At 53.2% G+C, this 23,408-nt stretch overlaps 1 protein-coding gene across 1 annotated transcript in view; it reads right to left on the bottom strand.

Annotated features, from left to right (window-relative positions):
• Positions 1 to 1,367: 1,367 nt before the first annotated feature.
• The window catches only part of ZFHX2 (zinc finger homeobox 2), a 32,634-nt gene continuing 10,593 nt past the window's right edge, over positions 1,368 to 23,408 (bottom strand). Inside the window, exons 2-10 of the mRNA XM_023230392.2 lie at positions 13,784 to 15,873; positions 13,067 to 13,584; positions 11,984 to 12,224; positions 10,645 to 10,719; positions 10,218 to 10,276; positions 8,091 to 8,291; positions 7,353 to 7,479; positions 3,718 to 7,191; positions 1,368 to 3,456 (exon numbers count right to left, since the gene is read on the bottom strand). Coding sequence (XP_023086160.1) covers positions 2,474 to 3,456; positions 3,718 to 7,191; positions 7,353 to 7,479; positions 8,091 to 8,291; positions 10,218 to 10,276; positions 10,645 to 10,719; positions 11,984 to 12,224; positions 13,067 to 13,584; positions 13,784 to 15,824 — 7,719 coding nt within the window. The 5' untranslated portion in view covers positions 15,825 to 15,873 and the 3' untranslated portion in view covers positions 1,368 to 2,473. The remainder of the gene's footprint in view (positions 3,457 to 3,717; positions 7,192 to 7,352; positions 7,480 to 8,090; positions 8,292 to 10,217; positions 10,277 to 10,644; positions 10,720 to 11,983; positions 12,225 to 13,066; positions 13,585 to 13,783; positions 15,874 to 23,408) is intronic.

Raw genomic sequence — 23,408 nt, 5'->3', positions numbered from 1 at the left:
GGTGGCAGTGAGCGCAAGACCCAGGTGGCCAGTTTCTCTCCTGTTGCCTAGATTTGTGACTGGCATTTTTGGTATCAGAAATTGGGGTGGAATTACAAAACTAACTCCACTTAATTTGCTGTTAGTTAGAAAACTAATTCCACCCCACCCCTAGTTTGTTAGAGTTGGAGTATTTTAGAAGTGAATGGGAGAGGAAGTGAGACTCACGGAATATATGGGGGCTACTGACTGAGCTGAATTTTCTCTCCCCTCCCATCCTGTCCACATGTAAGACACAGATTCAGTATTAACATGTTCACAGAGTGATGTGACTGATAGAGCAGAAAACCTAAATCCCAGGGCTCGGCGAATTTGTATGAGAATATGAAATGGATAATGATAGAGAAACAGCCTGAAGGGGAGAGAGGATGGAAGGAGAACACCTTGAAAGAGAAGTGGTCTTAGGTACAAGAGTAGTAGGAAAAACTATCTGGAGGACATGGGAATTTTGCAGACTTTTCTTTGCTAAAGAAAACATGGACTTCTCTACCCGACACTAGCTGGGCTTTAGGATTGCCAAAATGATCACCTGATGGCTATAGAAACCATTTGCTTAGGGGTAGGGAACATTCTTCTAGGTTCTGTTGGTTCCCTCGCTGATAACACCCTATCAAAGATTGACCTGTGCTTCAGTCATCTCCTTGCCCACCCCATCCCCTCAATTCGTATCAGCTCTAGACCCCCATGAGTCTCATGGACGGATCCTGACTCCCCTGGGAATGCCTCCAACAGCTGCTGCTTAATGGAGGAGCTGGGCTGGGCTGGACTGGAGGGAGCAGGAGCAAGGGCAGAGGACAAGGGGGAAGAAAAGGAAATTGAGGGGAAGGGAACAAGGGACCCAGCAAAGGTGGGCCTCTAGGGAGGGCAATAGGATTAGGAGTTTGTGAAAAAAGTAAATGCAAGGAAAAGGTAGGAGATGAAAGAAAGGCAGCTCTCAGATTCAGAAATTAAATGCCCCACTCACCCCTTTCTTCCTGGGACTGCCAAGATACTTTTGGTGACACTGATGACACTGACTTTTCTAACTCATAGCTGGAAATGAAGGGCTATGACCTGTCCTAATAAATCCCCAATTCAGGGAACTGGGACATGTCTCTCCCCAGAGTTCAGGCTCTTCTCCCTATATTGCCAGCTCCCACCTCTGAGACTGGGCATAGCCAGGGGAAGGTTGCACTGACTTCAGTCCTTTGAGGACCACCACACCCATAGCAAGGAACTAAAGCTGTTTGATCTTCCAAAGATGAGGTGGTTTAAAGAAACCCTTAAACCGGGGGGTAGGGGTGGGAGAGGGAGTAGGGAGTGACACAAATAGGAAAAAAACACTTGTTTGATGGGAGAGTTTTCTTTTTTTTTTTCTGTATTTTCCAAGTTTATGTTTTTCTTTAGTTCATTCCTCTGGTCTCCATTTCTCTCTTTTGTGTGCGTGTGCACGCACTGTCTCTCGCTCTCGTTTTTTTGGTTGTGTTTCAGTTTTTTTTTTTTTTTTTAAAGAACTTTGGATTTGCCGTTGGTGGGCAGTGCCTGTCCCTGGAGGCTGGACCCTCATGTGGCAGGGCTAGGACAAGGGGCGGGCCCACGGCTGCTGAGAGGATCTCTGTGTTTAAAGCCTTTGAGAATAAGTTACTGCAGTTCCCAGGGTGCAGGGTAGGGATTGGCAGAGGGGTTTCTGGTGGCAGCATCCCCCAGAGTCCAGGCCACAGGGGCTCCCTTGTCAGGCAAGGAGAGGGTTAGGAGGGAGAGGGTAGGGAGAGTGAACCAGAAGCACTTCTCCCATGCCAGCCTCCAGTTTGGTTAGAGTTTTGTGGGCTCCCTGCCCATCCCAGGCTCCAACTTTGGGAGCCAACTGAGCATTTGGAAAGAGTTTGTGAGCAGTATGGTGCTCTAGACAAAGGGTTAGGAAGGAGAAGAGGGGGTGGCAAAGTTTGTTTTCCTTCCCCCTTCTTGGCCTTGGGCTTTCTTTTTCATTTCTTCTTTTTATCTTCTTTTTGAAAATTTTTTGGTGTTTTCTCAGTGGAACATCATGGGATAACGTGTGTGTGTGCATGTATGTGTATGCATTTATGGGGATGGGGAGCTGGGAATTCAGTAAGGAAAAGGAAGATAGAACCAAGGATATATTTTGTGTGTGGTAGGCAGACATGTATGAATAATCAGGGTGCCAAGATGGGTCTATGTGTCTGTGAAGATGGGCAAGGGCTACATCTGCAAGGAGCTGAGGATGAGGATCAGTGTGTGTGTCTGTGGGGATTGGGAGGAGGCAGGACTCTGCTGGAGGTGGGGTGTGTGGTGCCCACTGAGGGTGGGAACTGAATAGTCCCGTGAGGTGGGCGGGGCCAGGGGGTGCAGTGAGAGATTTGAGCTCCCACCAAGCACCCCTTGGGGTAAAAGAGAGAACCCTGAGGCCCTCCCCTCTTCCCCATCTTGGTTTATCTGTTTATAAAGCTAGAAGTGTAGAGGTAGTAGTAGTTTTTGGGTTGGAGTCCGTGTGAGGTAATCTTGCTTCCTCTTTGGCAAAAGCCACAGCAGCCGAGGCAGCAGTGGCGGCGTTGGTGATGGAGATGGGTGGGCCCCCTTGAGGTGGGGCTGCCTTGCGCCTGTGGGCCGAGGAGCGCAGGTGGGAGGCCAGGGCTTCACGCCCACTCAGCAGCACCTCACATGCCAGGCAGTGGTAGGTGCAGATAGGCACCCGCAATGGGGGTGGCATGGAGCCCCCAGAGCCCCGCCCAAAGAAGCAGAAGGATCTCTGGTGGGCAGTAGCTGGGGCCTCCCCGTCAAATGCCATCTTGCACTGGCGGCACAGGTAGCGATGGGTTACATCCACGGTGGAGATGCCAGTGCTGCCTGTCAGCAGCAGCTCATCAACCTCACCAGCCTCCCCCTCCCCTGGAGTGGGCAGTTCAGGAGGCTTTGGGGGTGCTGTGACTGTGGGCTCAGGGGGCTGGGGTGGCGGCTGGAGGAGGGCATTGGGTAGCAGCCCAATGAGGGTCTGAGGTATCACGGGGTTCATGGGAAATAGCCCCTTTTTCATGCCGTAGAGCTGTTGGAAGTAGGCCCCCTGTAGCTGGGGACCAAAGACAGCTGGTGGTGCTGTTCCCCCAGCAGGAGGCAATGGAAAGGGCAGGAACTGACCCCCCAACAGGGCTGGGACAGTGGTCTTCAATGCTTTGAGGTTCTTGAGGGCATCACTGGAGGAGTTGGTGGGGGCTGCAACTGGCTTTCGCTCACTGGAGACCTTGTCCCCCAAGGGCTCAGTAGGAGGGCCCGGGACAGGGTCAGTGGTGCCTGCTGTGGAGGTGTTGGTTTGGTCGGGCATGGGTCTCTGAGGTAAGGGGCGGCCTGGGCCAGCAGTCTGGACCACTGTGGTGGTAGGCAGGACCGAAGTGGTGAGGCTGAGGAGGCCTGAGGAGGCTGCTGGGCCTAGGAAGATGAAAGGAAGGATGAAGGATTAGCCATCTCCTGTCCCATCATTCTTTTTGCCATAGGCCACCTCCAGCCACACACACCCATTCCCAGCACCAGATTTCCATGCCCCTTCCCTCCCTTCTTTCCCCCAAGAGCCTGACGCAAAGGAGGGCCACAGGAGATTGGACATGGGAAGAATCAGGAAGGAAAAGGAAGGGCATGTCATTAGAGTGGGATGTTCTCTGAAGTCCAGCTCCTCCCAGCCTCCCTACTCACCTGAATTGAAAGGAGCTAAGTTGCCCAGCGGGGGCTGAGCCAGAGCTGGGCCAGACAAGAGGACCGGGGCCAGGCGAGGCAAGGTTGGGGCAGCCCCGAGGGGCATGGAGGCAGGTGTGGTCGCAGGTGGGGCCTTGGGAGCTGGGGGAGCCTCAGGTGCCGGGGCCAAGTCATAGCACTTGCTTTCACTCTTCAGCTGGGCTCGGACCGCCTCCTTGAGCTTGGCCAGGTGCTGACGGGAAAAGAGATGGCCTCGGCAGGAGACATAGAAATCATACTTGACATCACAATAGGGGCAGTCAGTGCGCTGGGCTGCTAAGGGGCCCTCACTGCTGCCTCCAGTGCTCCCAGCAGCTGCCCCCTGTAGTTTGGCCTTCTTTTCCTTGGCACGAGCATTCTGGAACCAGACCTGGATGACTCTCTTGGGCAGCCCAATCTCCTCTCCCAGAACCTCACACTCCTGCATGGTGGGGGTGCGGTAAGCTTCATAGCAGGCTTTCATGATCTTCAGCTGCAGGCTACTCATCTGGGTCCTGTAGCGCCGCTGCCCCATTCCGTCTGGAACACCAGTCCCACCTCCAGGTCCCCCACTGGTCCCTCCAGCCCCAGGGGATTCTGGTTCAGCTAGGCTGGAAGCAGATGAATCACTCAGATCTCCTGCAGACAGACTGCAAGCCTCACTCTCTGGAGAAGCTTTAGGTGGTTCCTCCGGGCCCTCTTCCTCACTGGGTGGAGGGGGAGGTGGGAGAGGTAGAGGTAGCTCTGGTGTTGGGGTGGTGGCCTCTTTCCCAGGTGGTAGGAAAGGCAGGGGCCCAGAAGCAAGGGTGGCAGTGGGGTAGGGAAAAGCAGGTGCTTCCCTCTTTGGGGCCTCCCTTCCAGTGCCATCATCTACCTTGCCTAATAAGAGGTTGAACTTGGGCAAGGATGCAGGGGTGGCTGTGGCAGGCGGTTTCACTGCTGGACTAGGCACCCCCCCAGGGGTGCTTCGAAACTGGCCTTTCCTCTCTCGGGCCCTGGTATTCTGAAACCAGACCTGTACCACTCGCTTTTTGAGCCCCACCTCCTCGGAGATGCAGTCGAGCATCTTGCGTGTTGGGTTGGAATCCTGCATGTACCAACGGTACAGGATCTCAAGCTGCTCAGGCAAGATGGTGGTGCGCAGGCGCTTGTCCCTGGGGGGCTCACCCTCCCCTCCTCCCCCTGCTTCACTGCCTGTGGGGGACAAGCTGCCGTCCTCATGCTTCCGTTTGAGAGGTGGCCCTGGCATTGGTGAGGTGGCTGCCACCAGGGGGTTTCTCTCCCCAAACACCAGCAAGGGCAGATCTAGGAGTTGAGGAGGAGCACTGGGCTGCAGAGATGGCAGGAAATGTAGTCGGCGGTGACTGGTCAGGAGGTCCTGACTGGAGAAAGAAATGGCACACTGGTCACAGGTGTGGGCTGGGGAAGGTGATGGAGTAGCCTTCTCTTCAGACTCTTTGCCTCCTGCCTTTGTTGCCTCTGCTTGGCTCAGTTCCTCCCCATCTGGAGGCTCTGGTAATGGACCCTCAGGCCCTGCCGGGGGTTCAAGGCCCTGTTCCTCCTCTACTTCCTCTTCCACCTCTTCCTCCTCTTCCCCTCTCCCTGCCTCTTCCTCCTCGTCTTCAGGGGTCTGGTCATCATAGCACTTCTTGAGGTGGCGCACCAGCTCAAAAACACAGGAGAAAGTGGCGTGGCAACGCCTGCAGCCGGAGGCTCCCCCAGTGCCTCCTCCGGTTGGCATGGACCCACCCTCACAGGCATTTTTGCGTGCTTTCTGGCGGGCATTCTGGAACCACACCACCACCACACGGCTAGCGAGACCCAACAGACTTGCGAGTCGCTCCACCTCTCCGTCTTTGGGGTAGGCACTAGTCTCAAAGAAAGACTGCAGGGCTTGGGTCTGGAACTCTGTGAACTTGGTTCTGGAGAACCGGCGGCCAGCAGGCACCAGGGGAGGAAGATTCCCTCTGGAGCTTTCTTCCTCCTCTGTGGGCCAGTGTCCCCCTGCTTGACTTCGCTCTTCAGGGGCACGGGTCCCCCCTGCCTCAGGCTCTGGGACCAGGAAGGGTGGGCCCAGATGGGGAGCAGGTGAATCCAGAGTCCCATCAGGAGGTTTGGGGGGCTCTGCAAGGGGCGGGTATAGGCTGTCATAGCTCTTTCGAAACTGAGCAGCATAACGGCTCAGGGCTTCAAAGGGCAGAAAGCGGCGGTGGACATGTTCCTCGTGTGTCTTGAGGATAAGCATATTGGAGAAGAGTTTCCCACAGGCCCCACAGGCCAGCTTGTCCCCACCCCCGAGGGCCTCAGGTGGGGGTGGGGTAGGGGGAGGGGGCGCAGCTTGCTTCCCTTCATTGTACTGGATCACCAGCTCAAAGCCAAAGTTTTCTAGAAGGGCTTTGGCTGCAGTGCGGGCAGCCTCGTTGGGCAATGGGTGGGGGGGTGAGGAAGGCCCTGCCTCATTACCCTCTTTGGCCATGGGGGGCCGCTCCCACTCCCGCTCAGCCAGCTCAGCCTTGGGAGGTGGAGGTGGAGGAGGAGGGGTGGCAGCTGGCAGGGACAGCACAGGCGCAGGCCCAGCTAGTGTCAGCTTGGGCCCCACCTTGAGATCATGGAGGTAGAAGGGCAGGAGCAGCTGCTGCTGCTGGAGCTTAAGCAGTGATTCGGGCACCAGAGGGAAGGGGGGCAGGACTGGTGGGGTGAAGAGAGGGGCTGGGAATCGATGCAGGTCCAAGGGAGGTGGGGGAGGGGACAGGAAAGGCAATCCAGATATGAAGCCACTAGGGTCAGGGCCCTTCTTCTCAGTGCCCACCTCCCCCTCTGTCTCGCCTTCCTTGGGCTCTTCTTGGCTGCGTTCTGGCCCTTCAATCTTGGAATCAGTCTTGGTTCCCCGAGAGCGAGTCTGATGCAGAACTGACCGCATATGGATCTCCAGGGTGGAGCTCTGGTTGTAGGAGACTCGGCAGACTGTGCACTTAAAGGGCTTGTCTGTGGCAGCAGTGGTGGTAGGTGGGGCACCAGCCTCTCCCCGGGCAGGGGCGGAGGGGTCAATGGCAGCCTTCTTCATCTTATGCAGGTGGGAGACAGAATTATAATGAACCAATAGAATATTCTTCTGGGTAAAGGACTCCTTACATACAGTGCACTTATAGGGCCTGGCAGGGTCCAGAAACTTGTCCAGGGCAAAGTTGGTGGTTTTCCGATAGGTCAGAGGGTGGCGAGAGTCAGCTGGAGCTGGCTCTGCAGAGCGGAGCTCTCCAGTGGTCCCCTCTTCCTCCTCAGCCATGGTAGGCGGAGGGGCTGTGTCTTCAGCTTGCACATCAGGCTGAGAGACTGGAGATGGGGCTGGAGAAGGGGGTTGACCAGGACTTCCCGAGGGTTTGTCTGGGGCCTCAACTGAGGCCAGCGGAGGCTCAGGAAGAGGATCTGGACTGGCTTCTGGGGTCAGGTTCGGGCCTTCTAGGGGAGAGAGAAGAAGGTACAATAAGCAGGGAAATTTGTTTAAGCCAGACCCCACCCACTCAATACTAGGGCAGTTGACCTTGGCCTCAGTCATCTTCAGATGGCCCATGAAGTCCCCTTTCCTGGTACCTTGCGAGGTTTGCTGTTCCAGTCCCTACCTGCTGTCTGGTCTCTGCTGGGTGTAGGCCCTGGCCCATGAGTCGGGGGTTCTTGGCCATCGTCCAGAGGGCTTAATGTGGGTCCAGACAGCACTTTGGTTGTAAATGTCATTTCTACAGTTGTAGCCTGCAATGGGAAAAAGCCTAGTGGCTTCACCACTACCCGTCACTGCCCCTACGCCACTCCTGACCCATCTGCCCTACACCTGTACCTGTGCCGAGGTCCCTTTCCACAGATCCAGCCTCCTGTCTGGACAAACCTCCCACCTAATTGCTGCTTTTGCTACAGATGAGAGAGCCTGGGCTGCTGCCTCTCTTATCTGGCTTCTTTCCTCAAGCCGGCAGTCATTGTTCTGGCAGGCTGGTACCTGCTGTTCAGCAACTCTTCTCAGGACTTAATGGAAGTAAAACAGAAGCCTAGTTTTCTCATCTCTGAGTAGAGGCAGCTAGACAAGCACCGTTCTGAGTCTCCCTCTCTAAAATCCAACTTCAAATCCATGAAATGCTACTTTTGTCACCAACACATGCACTTGCCTGAATACTCCTGCCTCTTCCTCCCCTCCTGGTCGGCCCTAACAAGACCTCGTCAGACCATCCTCAGCCAGCCAACACATGCACTTGCCTGAATGTTCTGTGCCCCCAACACATGCGCTTGCCTGAATACCCCTGCCTCTTCCTCCCCTCCGGCACTGCCATAATAAGGCCTCATTGGACCATCCTCACCCAGCCTGTACTCACTACAAGCAGCAGCTTCTCAACGCACTCGGGCACCACGTTGTGAAGGTGGCTAAGGTGGAAGTGCAGGGCAGGCCGGCCCACCAGCTGTTCCTGGCACAGTGGGCATCTGTACTTGGGCTGCACCGCGTGCTGGGAGAGTGTATGAGCCCTCACCTGGCTGGACTCTGGGCTCAGGAAGCTGCAGTATGGACAGCAGTATACCTGGAGGGTACATATGGGCAGTGGAGGAAGTGTCAGGGAAGGAGGGGATCCATCATCACATAGTCCTTTGGATGCAGCACTGGCCCCCACTCCTTTTTTTTTTTCGAGATGGAGTCTGGCTCTGTCACCCAGGTCAGAGTGCAGTGGCATGATCTCGGCTCACTGCAACATCCGCCTTCCAGGTTCAAGCAATTCTCCTGCCCCCAGCCTCCCAAGCAGCTGGGATTACAGGCGTGTGCCACCATGCCCAGCTAATTTTTGTATTTTTTTAGTAGAGACAGGGTTTTGCCACATTGGCCAGGCTGGTCTTGAACGCCTGACCCCAGGTGATCTACTCATCTTGGCTTACCAAAGTGCTGGGATTATAGGCATGAGCTACCACGCTTGGCCTCTCACTCCTAATTTAAGAGGAACTAGCCAGATAGGAAAGCATTACAGCAGACCCAGCCTCCAGCCACTGTCCTGAGAGCTGGCTCCTCCCCACTTCCCCCTGGACTGGGACAAAGGCCTAGCTTAGGCCGCTACCTTGTACTTCTTCTTTGTCTGGCCCTCTTCCACCATCCTGACTTCTCTGCCTTTCCTTGGTGTGTCTTTCCCAGTCTTTGCTGCCTGCCTTAACTCCCCAGCTAACAGGTGGCTCTGTACCTACTGCCCCCACCTTGGGTTTAGTTTTCTTTTCTTACCTATCCTATCCTGCCTGTATCTTCTCTGTGAAATGGTTCCATTTCCTCTGGGCATTTTCTGGACCCAGAGGCTCCCTTGTCCCTGCCCACTCTGCCTCTGTGAACTGTCACCTGAAGAGGGGCCCTACCTGTCTGCTCAGAAGCCAGCTCATCCTCCCTCAGGCTCAGCAGCTCCCACCTTATTTTCCATCTTTCTTTTTCCTTCTTCTTTTTCCTAATGTGAATAAACACCACAGCTTCCCCAGTGGCCCAGGAAAATTCTGGCCTGGCCCTCTCAGCACATTCTTAGCCACACTTCCAGAGGGGTGAGGCTGCCAGAGGCCCCACCATCACCTGACTGCCAGACCTGCCCAGCCTGCATCCTGGCTGGCACCAGTGGCACAGGCCTGTGTGTCAGGGAGTGGATGACCATAAAGGAAGGGGATCCGGATGCTCATCTTAATGCACCTAGCCCCTGGAGCAGACATCTAGAAGAGGTCTGTTGACGGGAGCTGGAGTTAGGAAGAAAAGATGCTGAGGACATAAGGCATTACTTCAGCTTGCAGTAATGCAGTAACACTGCGCATTGCAATAACAATAAATGTTACACATTGCAGTCCAGTTTGGAGAACTGTGAGGCACAGGATGGCATCTCAAACCTGAGGCTGGAAATCCCCTCAGAACCAACTTTCAGGCCACAGAGCTGCCATTCCTGGGTACTGCCTAGGTCTGAGTCCTGGGGATTCACAGATTTGTGGCACATGCTGTCAGCGTGAATCATTTGGTTGGTGCCTCTACCCTTAGTAAGGGGGTGCCAGGACAGTTCCGTCTAGGCTCAGGGCGCTTTGTAGGGTAGGAACACTGGTGTCTTGTTGTCTTTTTGCTCCAGAGGGAGAAAGAGCTGGGCAGTAGCTGGTTGTTTGCTTTTGCCTTTCCCTTTACATTTCTTTACTGCTTTCCTCCCCTCCTTCCAGCATGTACCCCCACTCTTTCCTACTCTCAGCACAATTCCTTTATTCATCTTTCCCTCAAGTTCCCGCTGTCTCCCTCCTATCATCTCCCTCTGTGCTTGACCCTGCTGGGCCAGCTCTGCCCCTCAAAGTGCTGAACATGTGGAACTGGACCTGGGTGGAATTTCTTAACTGTGCTATTCTGAGTGAAATAAGTCAAAGCATGACAAAATTAGGTCTGCCTTTAGAATATGAGCAGATCTCAGTAAAGCCAGGTCCCCACTTCAGCTCTTCCCAGTTACCCCAATTCTGACCGTGGTCTGGTTGGCACTGTCTCTGGAAGGGCCAGTCTTGTTTTCTGTCTCTTCTGAAGCTGAGGATGAAAGAAGAGGAGATTAGGGAACCCTGACAGCCCTCAAGATGATGTATAGCAGAGAGCTTCCAGGGTAGGGAGCTGGGCACTAGGGAAAGGGCAGGAAACTCAGTAGATAGGTGAGGCTTGGCAAGGGCTGACTCTGGGTCAGTAGGATGGTCAGGTGTGAGTTCTCAAAAAGGGCAGAAGTGCCTAGCCTCTTGTGACTCAGCCTCCCTTCCCCCTGATGAGCCCTTTCTTTAATCAGTTTTGCTTCTTGAGCATAGACATTGCTGGGCTCCTGGATTACTGCAAGGTCCCATGAGCATCTCAGAATGTAGGAGGTACTGGGGGGAAGGGAGGGAAAACAGACCAGAAGAACAACTCACCCAATTGTTCTGTCTTGTTCTGGGCATCTTTCTCAGGGGTGGGTGGCTCAGCTAAGGGGGTGACAGGAGCCTTCCCTGTGTAGGATGGGGGAGAGTCAGCTTAAAGAGGTGTGGCATCAGGGAATGGAGGACATAGGGCAGAGGAAGCAGGACAAGCAGCCAGTCAATGAAGGAGAAAATGGATGGATCAATCAGCAGGCAGGAGAGTATGAAAAGCCAACAAGAAACATCCACACAGAAGACAGAGGGAAAATTACAGTATTAGAACTGGTAGGGCCTAAGAGATCATTTTATGAGAGTCCAACTCCTGTCCTTTTATAAAAGTCCAGCAGTAGACAGCAGAAACAAGACCAAACTCAGCTCCCTGTCTTAACTGACCCAGGAAGTGGGGAGCCCCAGAAATGTAGTGGGAGGGGCACTGAAGAAGGAAGCCTCAGTTGAATGAAAGCAGCTGCTGCGGTGAGCAGGAAGTGGCAGGTCTAGCTGGAAGAGGAGATTACCACTCAAGTAAGAATTGACAGATGTGTAGGAATTTATTTTCGGTGGCAGCCTAATTAAAGTGTTAAAGTTCCTTAACTCCATTCAGCCCTGCGCCAGGATCGTTAGCTATTGATCTGGGCCCCTCCGGCACTTAACTCCAGCCAGCATATTGGCAATTCAATTAGCACCAGTCAATGCTGCGTGTTCCTGGCTCCTGCTGCCCATGCCCTCGCCCTTGGCCCACCACTGGCTCTACAAAGCCCGATGCCCATGCCCACCTCTGGCAGCCCCTTCCAGGCTCTTCTCCTGCACCCTGTGGATCAATGGTGCCTGGCTGGCTGTTCCCGGCCTCTGCTGGTACAACCTCAACTGCCTAAGGGTGACTCTAAGCCCAACCCTAGGGCTGAAGACCTCCTAGGAGACAGGAAGAGGCTGGGAAGCTCGTCAGGGGCCTGTTCTCATCCCTGCTGCCTTTGGATCATGCCCACAGCTCCTGTCTCCTTCCAAGAAGCGCTGGCCCAGCACAAAACAGGTTTTCTCTCCTTCCTGCCCAGCTCCAGCCTGCCACCCTCCAGCATTACTAGGACACTAGTCACTACTCAGAATCACTAGGTGGTTCCTCTTCACCCCCTCCCAGCAAAGCCACTGCCCTTCTTTGCCCTTCCACTCAAGGGCGCTTCCACGGTGCCTGACATGCTCATTCTGTCTTATCTCTTCACAGCTTCTTCCCATTTGCTATAGGTGGCCCACAGGCCCATTTCTCAAACTTCCTTGTATCCCTAATTCCGCAGCCCCCATGCTCCCCACATCCTGCTGCCCTCCCTGCCCAGCTCTTATTCTCCAGTCCCCTCTTCCTCACCGGGAGTCCGGAGCTGCCCGTGGCTGAAGCTTAGGATGCTCTGAAGAGCTGCGAGTCCTTCCTCAGCAGCTGGGCCATTCTGTAGCAGCTGCAGACGCCTCTGGGCCTGGGCATCACGGTGGGCAGGTGCACGCAGGTGTTGCAGCACAGCCAAGCGGGAGGGTGTCTCCCACGCACACAACAGGCAGTGGTATAGCCCCAGCTCTGCCCCTGCCTCTGCTCCCTCCATTTCCAGCAGAAACTAGAATCATGGGAAGAGGCTGGCTCAGACCCAGAAGGGACATGCCAGATCTCAGGGGACTTTCTTTTTTTTTTTCCCCCCGAGAGTCTTGCCCTGTTGCCCAGGCTGGAATGCAATGGCACAATCTCTGCTCACTGCAGCCTCTGCCTCCCGGGTTATTCTCATGCCTCAGCCTCCCAAGTAGCTGGGATTACAGGCACGCGCACCACACCCGGCTAATTTTTGTATTTTTAGTAGAGATGGGGTTTCACCATGTTGGCCAGGCTGATCTCGAACTCCTGACTTCAAGTGATTCTCCTGCCTCAGCCTCCCAAAGTGCCGGGACTAGAGGCATGAGCCACCACACGTAGCCTCAGGGGACTTCTTGCCTCCCCTAAGGGAGACTGACTAGCAGCAGCCCCCTCCCCACCCCTCACTTCCTCCTCCTGAAACCCCCGCTTTCCCTCCTATGACCACCTACTTATTATTGCTTGCTCTCCCCAACCCTTTCTCTTTCTCCTACCACTCCTGGACTCCCTCCCAGCAAGCGAATGGAGTCTGGTTCCATCCTCTCGAACCTCTGGTGACATGACAAACTGAGCTGACACCACCCCTCCCTCCAGGGCCAAACACTAGAAGAGCTGAATAAAGTCTGTTTCACTTGTCAGAGTCTACTCTCCTTTGGTCTCTTTCTCCATATCTGTCACTTTGTTACCCTGGTACATAGTTTGTTACCTGGTGCATACTTTCCTTTTTCTCCATTTGTCACCCAGGGTTTTCCCATCACTTTCTTATTCTGCATCTCCTCCCTCCGTCCCCATTCCCTTCTCCTCTTCTGATGGCCCTTTCTGACCCAGCCTCACCTTATATATTTGGCTGTTTTCTTCATGGGCTGCACCCCTGGCATGCAGCTGCATCTTCTCCTTGCTGTTGGACTCAAAGTCACAAATGTTGCAGCGCAGGTGCAGCAGGGAGACAGACCCATAAGGAGCCCCATCTCCCAGGGACACTGGGGAAGGGGTGCCCATGGCCCCACCCCCCTCCCGCAGGTGGGCTGCCAGCTGGTACTTCTGAGCATGTTTGTCAGTCTTGAGGTGGAGTTGGAAGTTGGCCTTGAGCTGGGTGCCATAGCAGCAAAGCTTGCAGCGGTGGGTGTCACCAGCCACCTCCTTCCATTCAGCTTCCGGGAGGCTCCGGCCTATGCTGCAGTGGTAGAGCAGCAGCTCCAGGTTGTCTGTGCTGAAGACCTGGCACACTAGGCAGCGAAACACCTTCAGGGACGGGCTATCATCTGGGGGTGGTGAGGTGGGCAGGCTGTCGGATGAGGAACCCAGAAGCTGACTTGGAGGCAGGTGGGCATCAGGGGATACGCTTCCAGGGGCTAGAGGACAGAGACAGATTAGTGGCCCAAGGAAGAAATGGGGCAGGGTCGGTTCACTATGTGGGGAGGTGGGTTAATGAGTAGGAAGTGCTCAGAGGGACTTATGGTTACCTAAGTTGGGAGTTGGTCCTTGGGAGAAAGCAAGGAATAGAGTTTGGCCCTGGGGAGGAGAGAAGAGGGAAGAAGCACAGAAGCTTACCGGGTGTGGGGAACTTGCGGGCAGGTGCTCCAAGGTGGTGGAAACCATTGAGAAGCAGCTGGGCTTCCAGGGGCTTGTCTGGCCTCAGCCCCGGGCCAGGCAAGGGAGTCTGAGGCTGCCCTAGGGCCTGGGGCCCAAAGTACTGGAAGAGTTCAGGGTGGGTAGTGGGGGTAGCGCCTGGTGGGGGAGGAGGGCCTGGCCCCATCAATCCAGGTGGCAGGCCCAGTGGCAGCCCCTGGTGCAGCATTAGGACATTCTGCATGTGCTTCTCAGACGTCATATGGATGCGCAGGTTGCGGGAGATGTTCGTCTCGTAGCTGCACACCTTGCACTGCCAGGATGATTTGGTCTTAGGCTCTTTGTCTCCCGCGGAGGGTGTGAGTGATGCCTCTGGTGGACTTCCCTGCCCACCAGGGCCTGCCTGGAAGCCCTGCAGGTTGGCCAGGTGCTTGTCAGACTGCATATGGATGCTGAGGTTGCCTTTGGTGGTGGTAGAGTAGTTGCAGACGTCGCAGCGGTAGGGTTTGTAGCCACAGTTGTAGCTCTCTCCACGAGCAAGGCGGGGGTGGGCGCCCCCAGCACTGCAGTAGCTACAGTGACTGTTGCTCTCAGGGTGCTTCTCTCGCATGTGCACATCCAGGGTCTGCTGGTACTTGTAGTGCCAGTTGCACTTGGGACACTTGAGTGTCTTGCAGGAGTTGCGTGAGTGGAGCAGGGACATGTGGCTAGACAGGCTGAGGCCCTGGAAGGCTGCAGGGGCGGGGGTGTAGTCATCAGCTAGGCGATAGGGCTGGGGTGGGCCACTGGGGTCTTCGGGGGAGCCCACTGGGGCAGGGAGAGTGCCCCCCTCCTTGGAGGTGGGTGAGCTTTGGTTGAGTCGGGGGCAGAGCCCTCCATCCTCTTCTTGCCCCTCAGGGAACCAATCTGGCCCTGCCTCGCCTGCTGCTACTGGCGATTCTTTGGCTTGGGTTGGGCTGGGGTCCCAGGTGGCTGTGGATGGAGAGGGTGGGCTCAGGGCCATGACTTCTTCATCCAGGAGGACAAGGGCCTGGACTTCTGCCTCAGGAGGGCCATCCTCCATCTGGGCCACATTCGCCTCCATGTTCACTGTGCTGCTATTGTCAAGGCGTATGTCGGAAGAGGGGCAAGCAGGGAGTTTTGGTTCCAGAAAGCTTATGAGGGCCTTGCAGCCTTCATCCCCCTCCTGGAGCACAGCTGGGCTACCTGACAGGCCCTGATATTGGGCAGGGGTTAACTTCACCCCATGAGACTGTGTGTGACCCATAAAGGCCTGGGGCTTGCTGAAACCCAGGCGGCACAGAAGGCAGAGCCAGAAGACTGCCACGTGGTTGACCCCGCTGTTCCCCATGGGGCCATCTTTGGGATCTCCGGGTGGATGTGGAGCCAGCTGATAGCTCCAGAAAGCTCCATGCCTTTCCTCACAGGCAGCCGGAGATGGTGCTGAGGTATCATGGGACAGAATTTGGTCAGAAGAGCTAAAGCCTTGGACTGGGTCAAAGCCATGTTGGATGTGAAGGGCAGTGAGGTGTGAGGGGGGTGGGTAGGCAAGGAAGGGAAGACTGGGCTCTTCCTTGATGCCCACCTCACCCCAGGGGAAGCCCTTTGGTAACAGGAGTTCACTGCCACCTGGTAGGGACAGCTTGGCCACTAGGTAGGCCTCACCTCCAGCTGTGAAGAATAAGTGGTTGCTCAGGTCCATGGGAGGGAGCCCTTCTTCTTCTTCCTCCTGCTCCTTGTCTTTTTCCACCCCTGGGTCATTTGGTGGGAAGTGACCACAGTCAGGCCCTTCCTGGGGCTCCCCAATCTCCTTTGGTGGGACGAGGCCACAGCCTGACTCCAGGAGCTGTCCCTCTGGCTCTGAGGACCTCATGTTCTCAGAGGTGGAGGGGGCAGCAGGGGGATCTTTGGTGACAGGATCAGAGGGGATGCTGGAGGAGGAGGTGTCCGAAGGCGGGGATGGGCCATTGTGCCCAGGGGAGGGGGTGGTACCAGTGGTAGAGGCTGAGTTAAGGGTGGCCATGGTAGATGGAGGAGTGCTGGGGGCTCATGTCAGCGTGACAACCAGTACCCTGTAGGGAGACAAGGAGAGAGCAGTGCTGTGAGGCTGCAGAGACCCCAGCTGGGCAGCTAGATCTCTGGATACTCCTGCCCCATCCTCTTCCCTGAACACCAGACTCAGATACCACTTTGCTAACCTGAAATTTCACTTAGTGTCTAACAGGCTTCAAAATGTAATATGTCAAATATCAGAACTCTTCATTTTATTTACTTTATTTTATTAATTAATTATTTATTTTTTTAGATGGAGTTTTGTTCTTGTTGCCCAGGCTGGAGTGCAATGGCATGATCTCGGCTCACCGCAACCTCCGCCTCCTGGGTTCAAGCTATTCTACTGCCTCAGCCTCCTGAGTAGCTGGGATTATAGGCATGCGCCACCACACCCGACTAATTTTGTATTTTTAGCAGAGACAGGGTTTCTCCATGTTGGTCAGGCTGGTCTCTAACTCCGGACCTCAAGTGATCCGCCTGCTTTGGCCTCTCAAAGTGCTGGGATTATAGGTGTGAGCCACCGCGCCCAGCCTAGAACTCTTTATTTATCCCCTGAACCTGCTCCTCCCTGTCTTTCCTATCTCAGAAGTTGGTACCAACATTTATCCAGTTGCTTAGGCTAAAAACCCAAAGTTTTATCTTGCCCTCACCCACTGGACATGTCCAATTCAACAGCAACCTCTAAAACATGTCAGTCCCTCCATTTATCTCCTTCACTAACACCATCCTGGGGCCCGCTGAAATCCGGGCAGCACAGATGGCAGGCCATTATCATCTCTTTCCTGGACTAACACAACAGACACCACACTGGCCTCCCACTTCCACTACTGCCCGCTACAGTGTATTTTCTCTCCATCCAGCAGTCAGAATGGAGGCTTTAGTTCTTGCTCTATCTTTAGCACAGAAAACTATGCCTGCCACAGTCAGGGTCTTTTGAATGGCAGAATTCTAGGAAAGACCCTCAGATTTTCCATACCCTGACGAGGTAAATTCCCTAAGTCTTGCCAGAGATAGGGCATTATTGATTTCCCCTGGCATGCAGGCACCATGCTTCTCTCCAATGCCTTCCATATCCATCTCTGGTCACAGCATGTGGAACAGATGGGAGCTTCTCTGGTCAGTTGAAAGATAACAACTAGTCTGTTGCCTCCTCTTCCTCCCGAAAGAGGTAACAAATAATAAGTAATAGTAATAATATTACTAATAGTTATGAAGGTACTTATACCATGGCCCTGGCACTATGTTAAATGCTTTAAATTAATCATCTCATTTAATCTCACAGCAACCTTATTTTACAGATGGGGCATCTAAGAAACAGAGAGGTTAAGTGAGCTACTGAAGGTCACACAGCTCCAAGATGGTGAAACTAGAAATGGACCGATGGGGCACTGAGTAAACCCCAAAGTTGTGGTCTAGACTTCTCCACCCAGCTAGACTGTCCGTTGGACACAATACAGGCAAAATGAGACTCCAAAGGACTAGAAATGAGGATTCCAGGCTGGGCGTGGTGGCTCACATCTGTAATCCCAGCACTTTGGGAGGCCGAGGCAGGCAGATCACCTGAGGTCAGGAGTTGGAGATCAGCCTGGCCAACATGGTGAAACCCTGTCTCTACTAAAAATACAAAAAAAAAAAAAGTTGGGTGTGGTGGCGCATGCCTGTAATCCCAGCTACTCAGGAGGCTGAGGCAGGAGAGCGGCTTGAAACTGGGAGGCAGAGGTTGCGGTGAGCCGGGACCACGCCATTGTACTTCAGCCTAGGCAACAAGAACGAAACTCCATCTCACCAAAAAAAAAAAAAAAAGAAAAAAGAAAGAAAGAAATGAGGATTCCTGGGCTCCCTCCAGCTGACAGAAGCGCCAAGGCTCCCATCCGTTTTTTTTTTTTTTCCCCCTTCTAAATCAGGAACCTCCCCCTCAAACTCACCAATTCCCATGCCTCTCCATCCTATACTTCCCCCAAAGTCCCAATTGGCTCATCTACATCCTCTCTAGCTCTTGTATTAGCAGATCTCTAGTGATTAAACTGGTAGTGCTTCAGGCCAGAGTGCTTCGTAAGGGGCGAGGGGCATGGCCTCTCTTTTCCTGGGCTACCTCTAACCCTCACCTCCAGAGTTTTTGATTTGGAATGGGTCCTCAGTCTGGCCCCAACCAACCTGAAGGCCCCATTCTTGCTTCCCTCCCTCCTCCTCCTGGGGGTCTAGCCAGGCATGAAGTCAGAGCCATTAAGGAACGCTGAGTGGGGTGGGATTAGCATGCTAATGAAAATGCAAATCAGCACCTGGGAAAGGGGTGGAAGGGATGGGGAGGTCGGGGGAGTTGGAGAACCAAAAGGGAAGTGAAGGAATTGGACTGAGGGGAGCTGATTTCTAGATAACCAGAAAGCAGAAGCCCTCAAGTTGAGGGAGAAAGGTATTCCTCCTACAGAATCCATCGTGAGGGAGAGAGGTAAGGGTGCTGGTTTGTGAGGGTCTGTTATTCCATTGTCACCCACAGGGTGGGCCACACCGCCCTTCCACTACCCCACCTGGTGGGAATAACTGACTCTGGGCAAGAGGCCCTGTCCTGGGCCCCGCCGCCAAGAGCTGCACACAGATGGGTGCTCTCTCCCAGCTGGCCCAAGCGCTAGAGTTCACCCTCGCTACGCCTACCAGCTGCTTCCTGGCTCCTGACTCACCATGCTCGATCACAGCTCAGAGTAGGGCTAGGCAGACCTAAGCCCCAAATCCTGCAGTAACTCCCAGATCCTCTCTCAAAAGCATCTATTTCCTAGAAATGGAAAAAGACATAGCTGATTCCTAGCTAGAAACCAAAGGAGCTTAGCTTTTGGCTAGCTTGTAGGTGAGACTCCGATCGGCTGAGGGTAGGTTGGCAGCTATTTAAAATTGCAAATATCTTCCCCACCTCCCAACCTAACCCTCCTCCTCTTTAGGAAAGAATTTCAATTGCAAATATATCTCTGCCTTAGTACATCCTCCCCCAACCCCAACTTCCTCTCCGCCTTCTTGGAGCTTCTCCCATCACCCACTATTTATTACAAACCTTTAGCTGCAGCAATCATTTTTTCACTTTTTTTCCCCTCATTGCATTTTTACTCCTCCATCTTTCCTTCCTTCCCTCTTTGAATTGCTACGTCCTTTTCTTTGCCCTTCCTACCTTGAACTGGAGACAGCGCAGAAATGGACAGGCCTAAGAGTCATCCCCCTCCTGCCACCCCCAAGACCAAGATTCTTGCTCATTCTCAGACCCATCGCCATTCTTCCCTTTAGTTCCTGGCTTTCCTTAAGGGCATCCTCTATCCCTGCGGACACATCTCAGGTGTGGATAAAGCGACAAGGCGACTGCTGAAAGGCCCTGACGTTGCTGCCTCTGAAGGAGGCAAGAGGAGGAAGAAGGAAGAGGGTGGATGTGGTGCAGGGTGGAGGTTGGGGATAGTCCAGGAAAGACCTGGGTAGAGGCACGGGCTGGGGGCCTCTGTGAAGGAGAGGGGTTGGGGAGACAGAGCAGGCAGTGGCGGCGGTGTGATTAGAGAGGAGATTGATGTGAAGGGGCGCCACAGACGGCAGAGAGAGTCAATAAAACGAGAGGATCACATTAGAGGCGACAGAGAGAGCTTTAAATTACAAGGCTGCTGCCACTGAGGGGGATGGGAGGAGGGAGGCCTGGAGCCATGGGAGGGTGGAGAGTTCTGAGGGTGTAGTCATCCCCCGAGATGAATCTTGCAGCTCCAAAACGTCCCTTAGTCTCCAGAGTTCCCTGCTGCCCCCTCATTCTACCCTCCTCCCCTAATGCACTATTTCCTCACAAGGCTGAAGAGGAAAGGAAGGTGAAGATGAAGAGAAAGGTGTGGAGAAATAGAAGACATTTTTTCCTTTTGGTATTGCCCTCTTCCTCCGTTGAGACCCAGGTCTCTATTTACTTCTCAGGATGAGAAAGGAAGATTGGAAGTGCTACTTTCAAGGCTCAGTCTGGGAGTTAAGGCCCTACAAACAAAAAAATATACACAGTCATAATTGCTGAGCTGCAAATATTCTTCCATGGGAGGTGGGAAGATACACATTAGGACCCAGAAAGCTACTGAGAGAGAAATGTGATGAGACAGAGATAAGAGGCTCAGATGTAAAGTTGCAGAAACACAGGTGGAAAGCTGAAAAGGCAGGCCCTGACCGAGCAAAATCAGGGAAACAGTGAGACTTAAGGATTGGAGAATTATAAGAGGCAAAGGGCATGGGCAAAGGAAGGACCAAAAAACTGAAATCTGAGAAAGGAGAGAATCTGCCCCTCACTGAAGAGGAGCCAGGTCGTGGATTCAGGCTGGCCAGCAGAACTGGAGGCAAAGCTGACCAGGGGTGCTTCCTCCCATCCTCCAGCAAGACCAGGACTCCAAGGCAGCCCCCTCCCACCTCTTGCTGACCAAGAGAGGAAAAGAACCACTACTGCTCCCTAGTGGTTACAGAGGGAATATCGCCAAGGAGTTGGCGGGACTAACGGGACCTGACTGGCTTTTTCCTTCTTAACTACCCTCCAAAACACAAAACTCTCCTCCCTTTTCTCCAAACCCAACTCCATGGCAGAGGCTTTCGAAGTGAAGTCTATCAGGGCACCACCAAGTTTGCATACAATGATTTTCACATCAGGGCCTTCCAAACAGTTGTTTTTCATTTTTTGAGACAGGGTTTCGCTTGGTCTCCCAGGCTGGAGTGCAGTGTCACCATCTTGTCTCACTGCAGACTCTGCCTCCTGGGCTTAGGTGATCCTCCCACTTCAGCCTCCCTCCCAGTAGCTGAGACTACAGGCATGTACCACCACACCTAGCTAATTTTTGTATTTTTTGTGGAGACAAGGTTTCGCCATGTTGCCCAGGCTGGTCTCAGATTCCTGGGCTAACGCAATCTGCCTGCGTTGGCCTCCCAAACTGCTGGGATTACGGGCATGAGCCACTGAGCCTGGCCTTCCTAACAGTTTTGCTTTTCACTTTTCTAATTGTTTAATCTACCCACTTTCCCTTACTCAGAGTCAATTTTAGGACCTTTTTGTTTTTTAATTCCTCTCTCTTAAATTATTGCCTAAGGCATTGCATTCTTCCATACTCACTGTCCTCGCCTTCCTCCCCTTTTTGTCTCAACCTGTTGATTACAAGAGGAGGAGACCATGGAGAGAAGGGGAAGAGAAACAGGAAGGATGAGATGTGTGTACCCCTAGTAAGGGGGATTATTTGGTATAAACAGCAAATAAACTATAACTAGATGAGCTCTATTTTTTAGGGCAATGGAAGCACATGGGCTTTGGATCCATGCACAGAGAGACAGGTTCAATCCTTGCTCCACCACTCACTAGCTGTGCAACTTTGGGAAGTTACTTATGGAGCCTTAGTCTCCTTATCTGGGAAAATGGGAATAATGATATTTTCCTTACTCAGTTATGAAGATCAGATAGGTAATGTGTAAAGTGCACTTGTTGGGTGTTTAATGAGGGTAGTTCTTTTCCTTCTCTCTTGGCTGTCTCCCATCATTAGAGTGGAGTACGGTGTTTGCACAGAGGCTAACAGCTTTCCTTTTGTTCACCCCTTTCTTTTTCTTTTTTCTCTTTTTTTTGAGACAGAGTCTCGCTCTGTCACCCAGGCTGGAGTGCAGTGGTGTGATCTCAGCTCACTGCAACCTCTGCCTCCCAGGTTCAAGTGATTCTCCCTGTGTCTGCCTCCCAAGTAGCTGGGATTACAGGTGCATGCCACCAGGCCCGGCTAATTTTTGTATTTTAGTAGAGACGGGGTTTCACCATGTTGGCCAGGCTGGTCTCGAACTCCTGACCTCAGGTGATCCACCTGCCTTGGTCTCCCAAAGTGCTGGTATTACAGGTGTGAGCCACTGCGCCCGGCCTCTGTTCACCCCTTTCTTGACCAAGACTCATCCTCTAATCTCTGTCCTTTTCAATTGAGGGCAGAATCTTAAGTGGACAGGATTTTTGTTGTTGTTCGTTTTTTTAAGATGGAGTTTCGCTCTTGTTGCCCAGGCTGGAGTGCAATGGTGCGATCTTGGCTCACTGCAAACTCCACCCCCCGGGTTCAAGCGATTCTCCTGCCTCAGCCTCCCAAGTAGCTGAGACTATAGGCATGTGCCACCACGCCCAGCTAATTTTGTATTTTTAGTAGAGACAGAGTTTCTCCATGTTGGTCAGGCTGGTCTCAAACTCCCAACCTCAGGTGATCTGACTGCCTCAGCCTCCCAAACTGCTGGGATTACAGGCATGAGCCACCGCACCCAGCCAGGATTTAAATCTAGTCTACTCAGCCATAGAGTTCACTTCTTACTTAGCCCTATTGATTGCTGGGTCTAGAGATACCCATTATTCCGGAGCAAAGAGTAGAAATTTTGCCCAGGCTCACACTTGGACAGAAGCAGCTAATAACTAGATCAAAACTATTCTGGCCTTTCCCTGCATGTCTTCTTTTTTTCTTTATTCCAAAGGTCCTTTCCAAGTCATCCCTGCATTTAAAACTATCATTCTATCGCTAAATCTTACCTTCTCTATTTAAAAAGAAAACAAACAGTACTTTGATTCTTCCCTTTTAATTCTACCTATCTCTCCTAGACCCTTCCCTTTCTATAGATATTTAAGGAGTGCTTACTTTGTGCAAATAAGTTTTGTCCAAAAGAGAGAGAACGAATGAGTGTGGCAGGGAATGAGACAAGCAGGAAAAGGAGAGTTGTAGAGGGCAAAGAAAGATTGCCAAGGCAGAGAAGAGGGAGGAAGAAGGGAAGGAGAGAGGGAGAGGTAAGGAAGCGAAGAGGAAGATGAAGCTAGGTCTTGATTTGCATATATTGAATCTTTTCCAGGCCTTCCAGCTCTGGCACCAGATTGGGATGATGGCCTGTCCCCAGTGAGAAGGAGGTGGCAAGGAGGCTGTGTCTTGTACTTTGCAAGATGCTTAAGGTGGGCATGAGTAAATTGGGTGAGGTGCGAGGAGAAAAGGGTAGGCTCAGGAAGAAGATGTGGGTGGTAGGGAGCAGACAGGAGGAGAAGGGAAGCGGTAGACTGAAACCACACACGTTCACATTTGCAGGGATTTGCTGAGGTGTGCTGCAGAGTGTCTGCTACTGGTGGGGGTGGGTGTCCAGGAGAGGAGGCATCTCCCTTGATGACTTGGAAACTGTTGGATGTGTTAGGACAGCAGTGTGGAGCTGCTCTGCTGCACAGAGCTATGTGATTTTATAGTACACTGGAGAGACTCACATCCTGCTGGATGTGGTTGTCACCTTCTACATATCCCAGGCTTAGACAGCCACAAACCAGCTTGGAACCCTTCTTCTGTGTGAGCACTGAGTAGTGAAGGGACAGGGAGTTGTGCCCTTAAATTCACAATCAGGATCCTATCTGACCCTTGCATGGGGACCGCTGAAGAATTTGGTCTCCTAGAACTTTGAAGGAAAACATTCTTTTTTTTTTTTTTTTTTTTTTTGAGACGGTGTCTCCGTCACCAGGCTGGAGTGCAGTGGTGTGATCTCGGCTCACGGCAATCTCCGCCTCCCGGGTTCAAGCAATTCCCCTGCCTCAGCCTCC

This window comes from Piliocolobus tephrosceles, chromosome 6 (assembly GCF_002776525.5).
Source record: "Piliocolobus tephrosceles isolate RC106 chromosome 6, ASM277652v3, whole genome shotgun sequence".
NCBI lineage: Eukaryota > Metazoa > Chordata > Mammalia > Primates > Cercopithecidae > Piliocolobus > Piliocolobus tephrosceles.
This window is presented reverse-complemented; position numbering and strand designations above follow the sequence as displayed.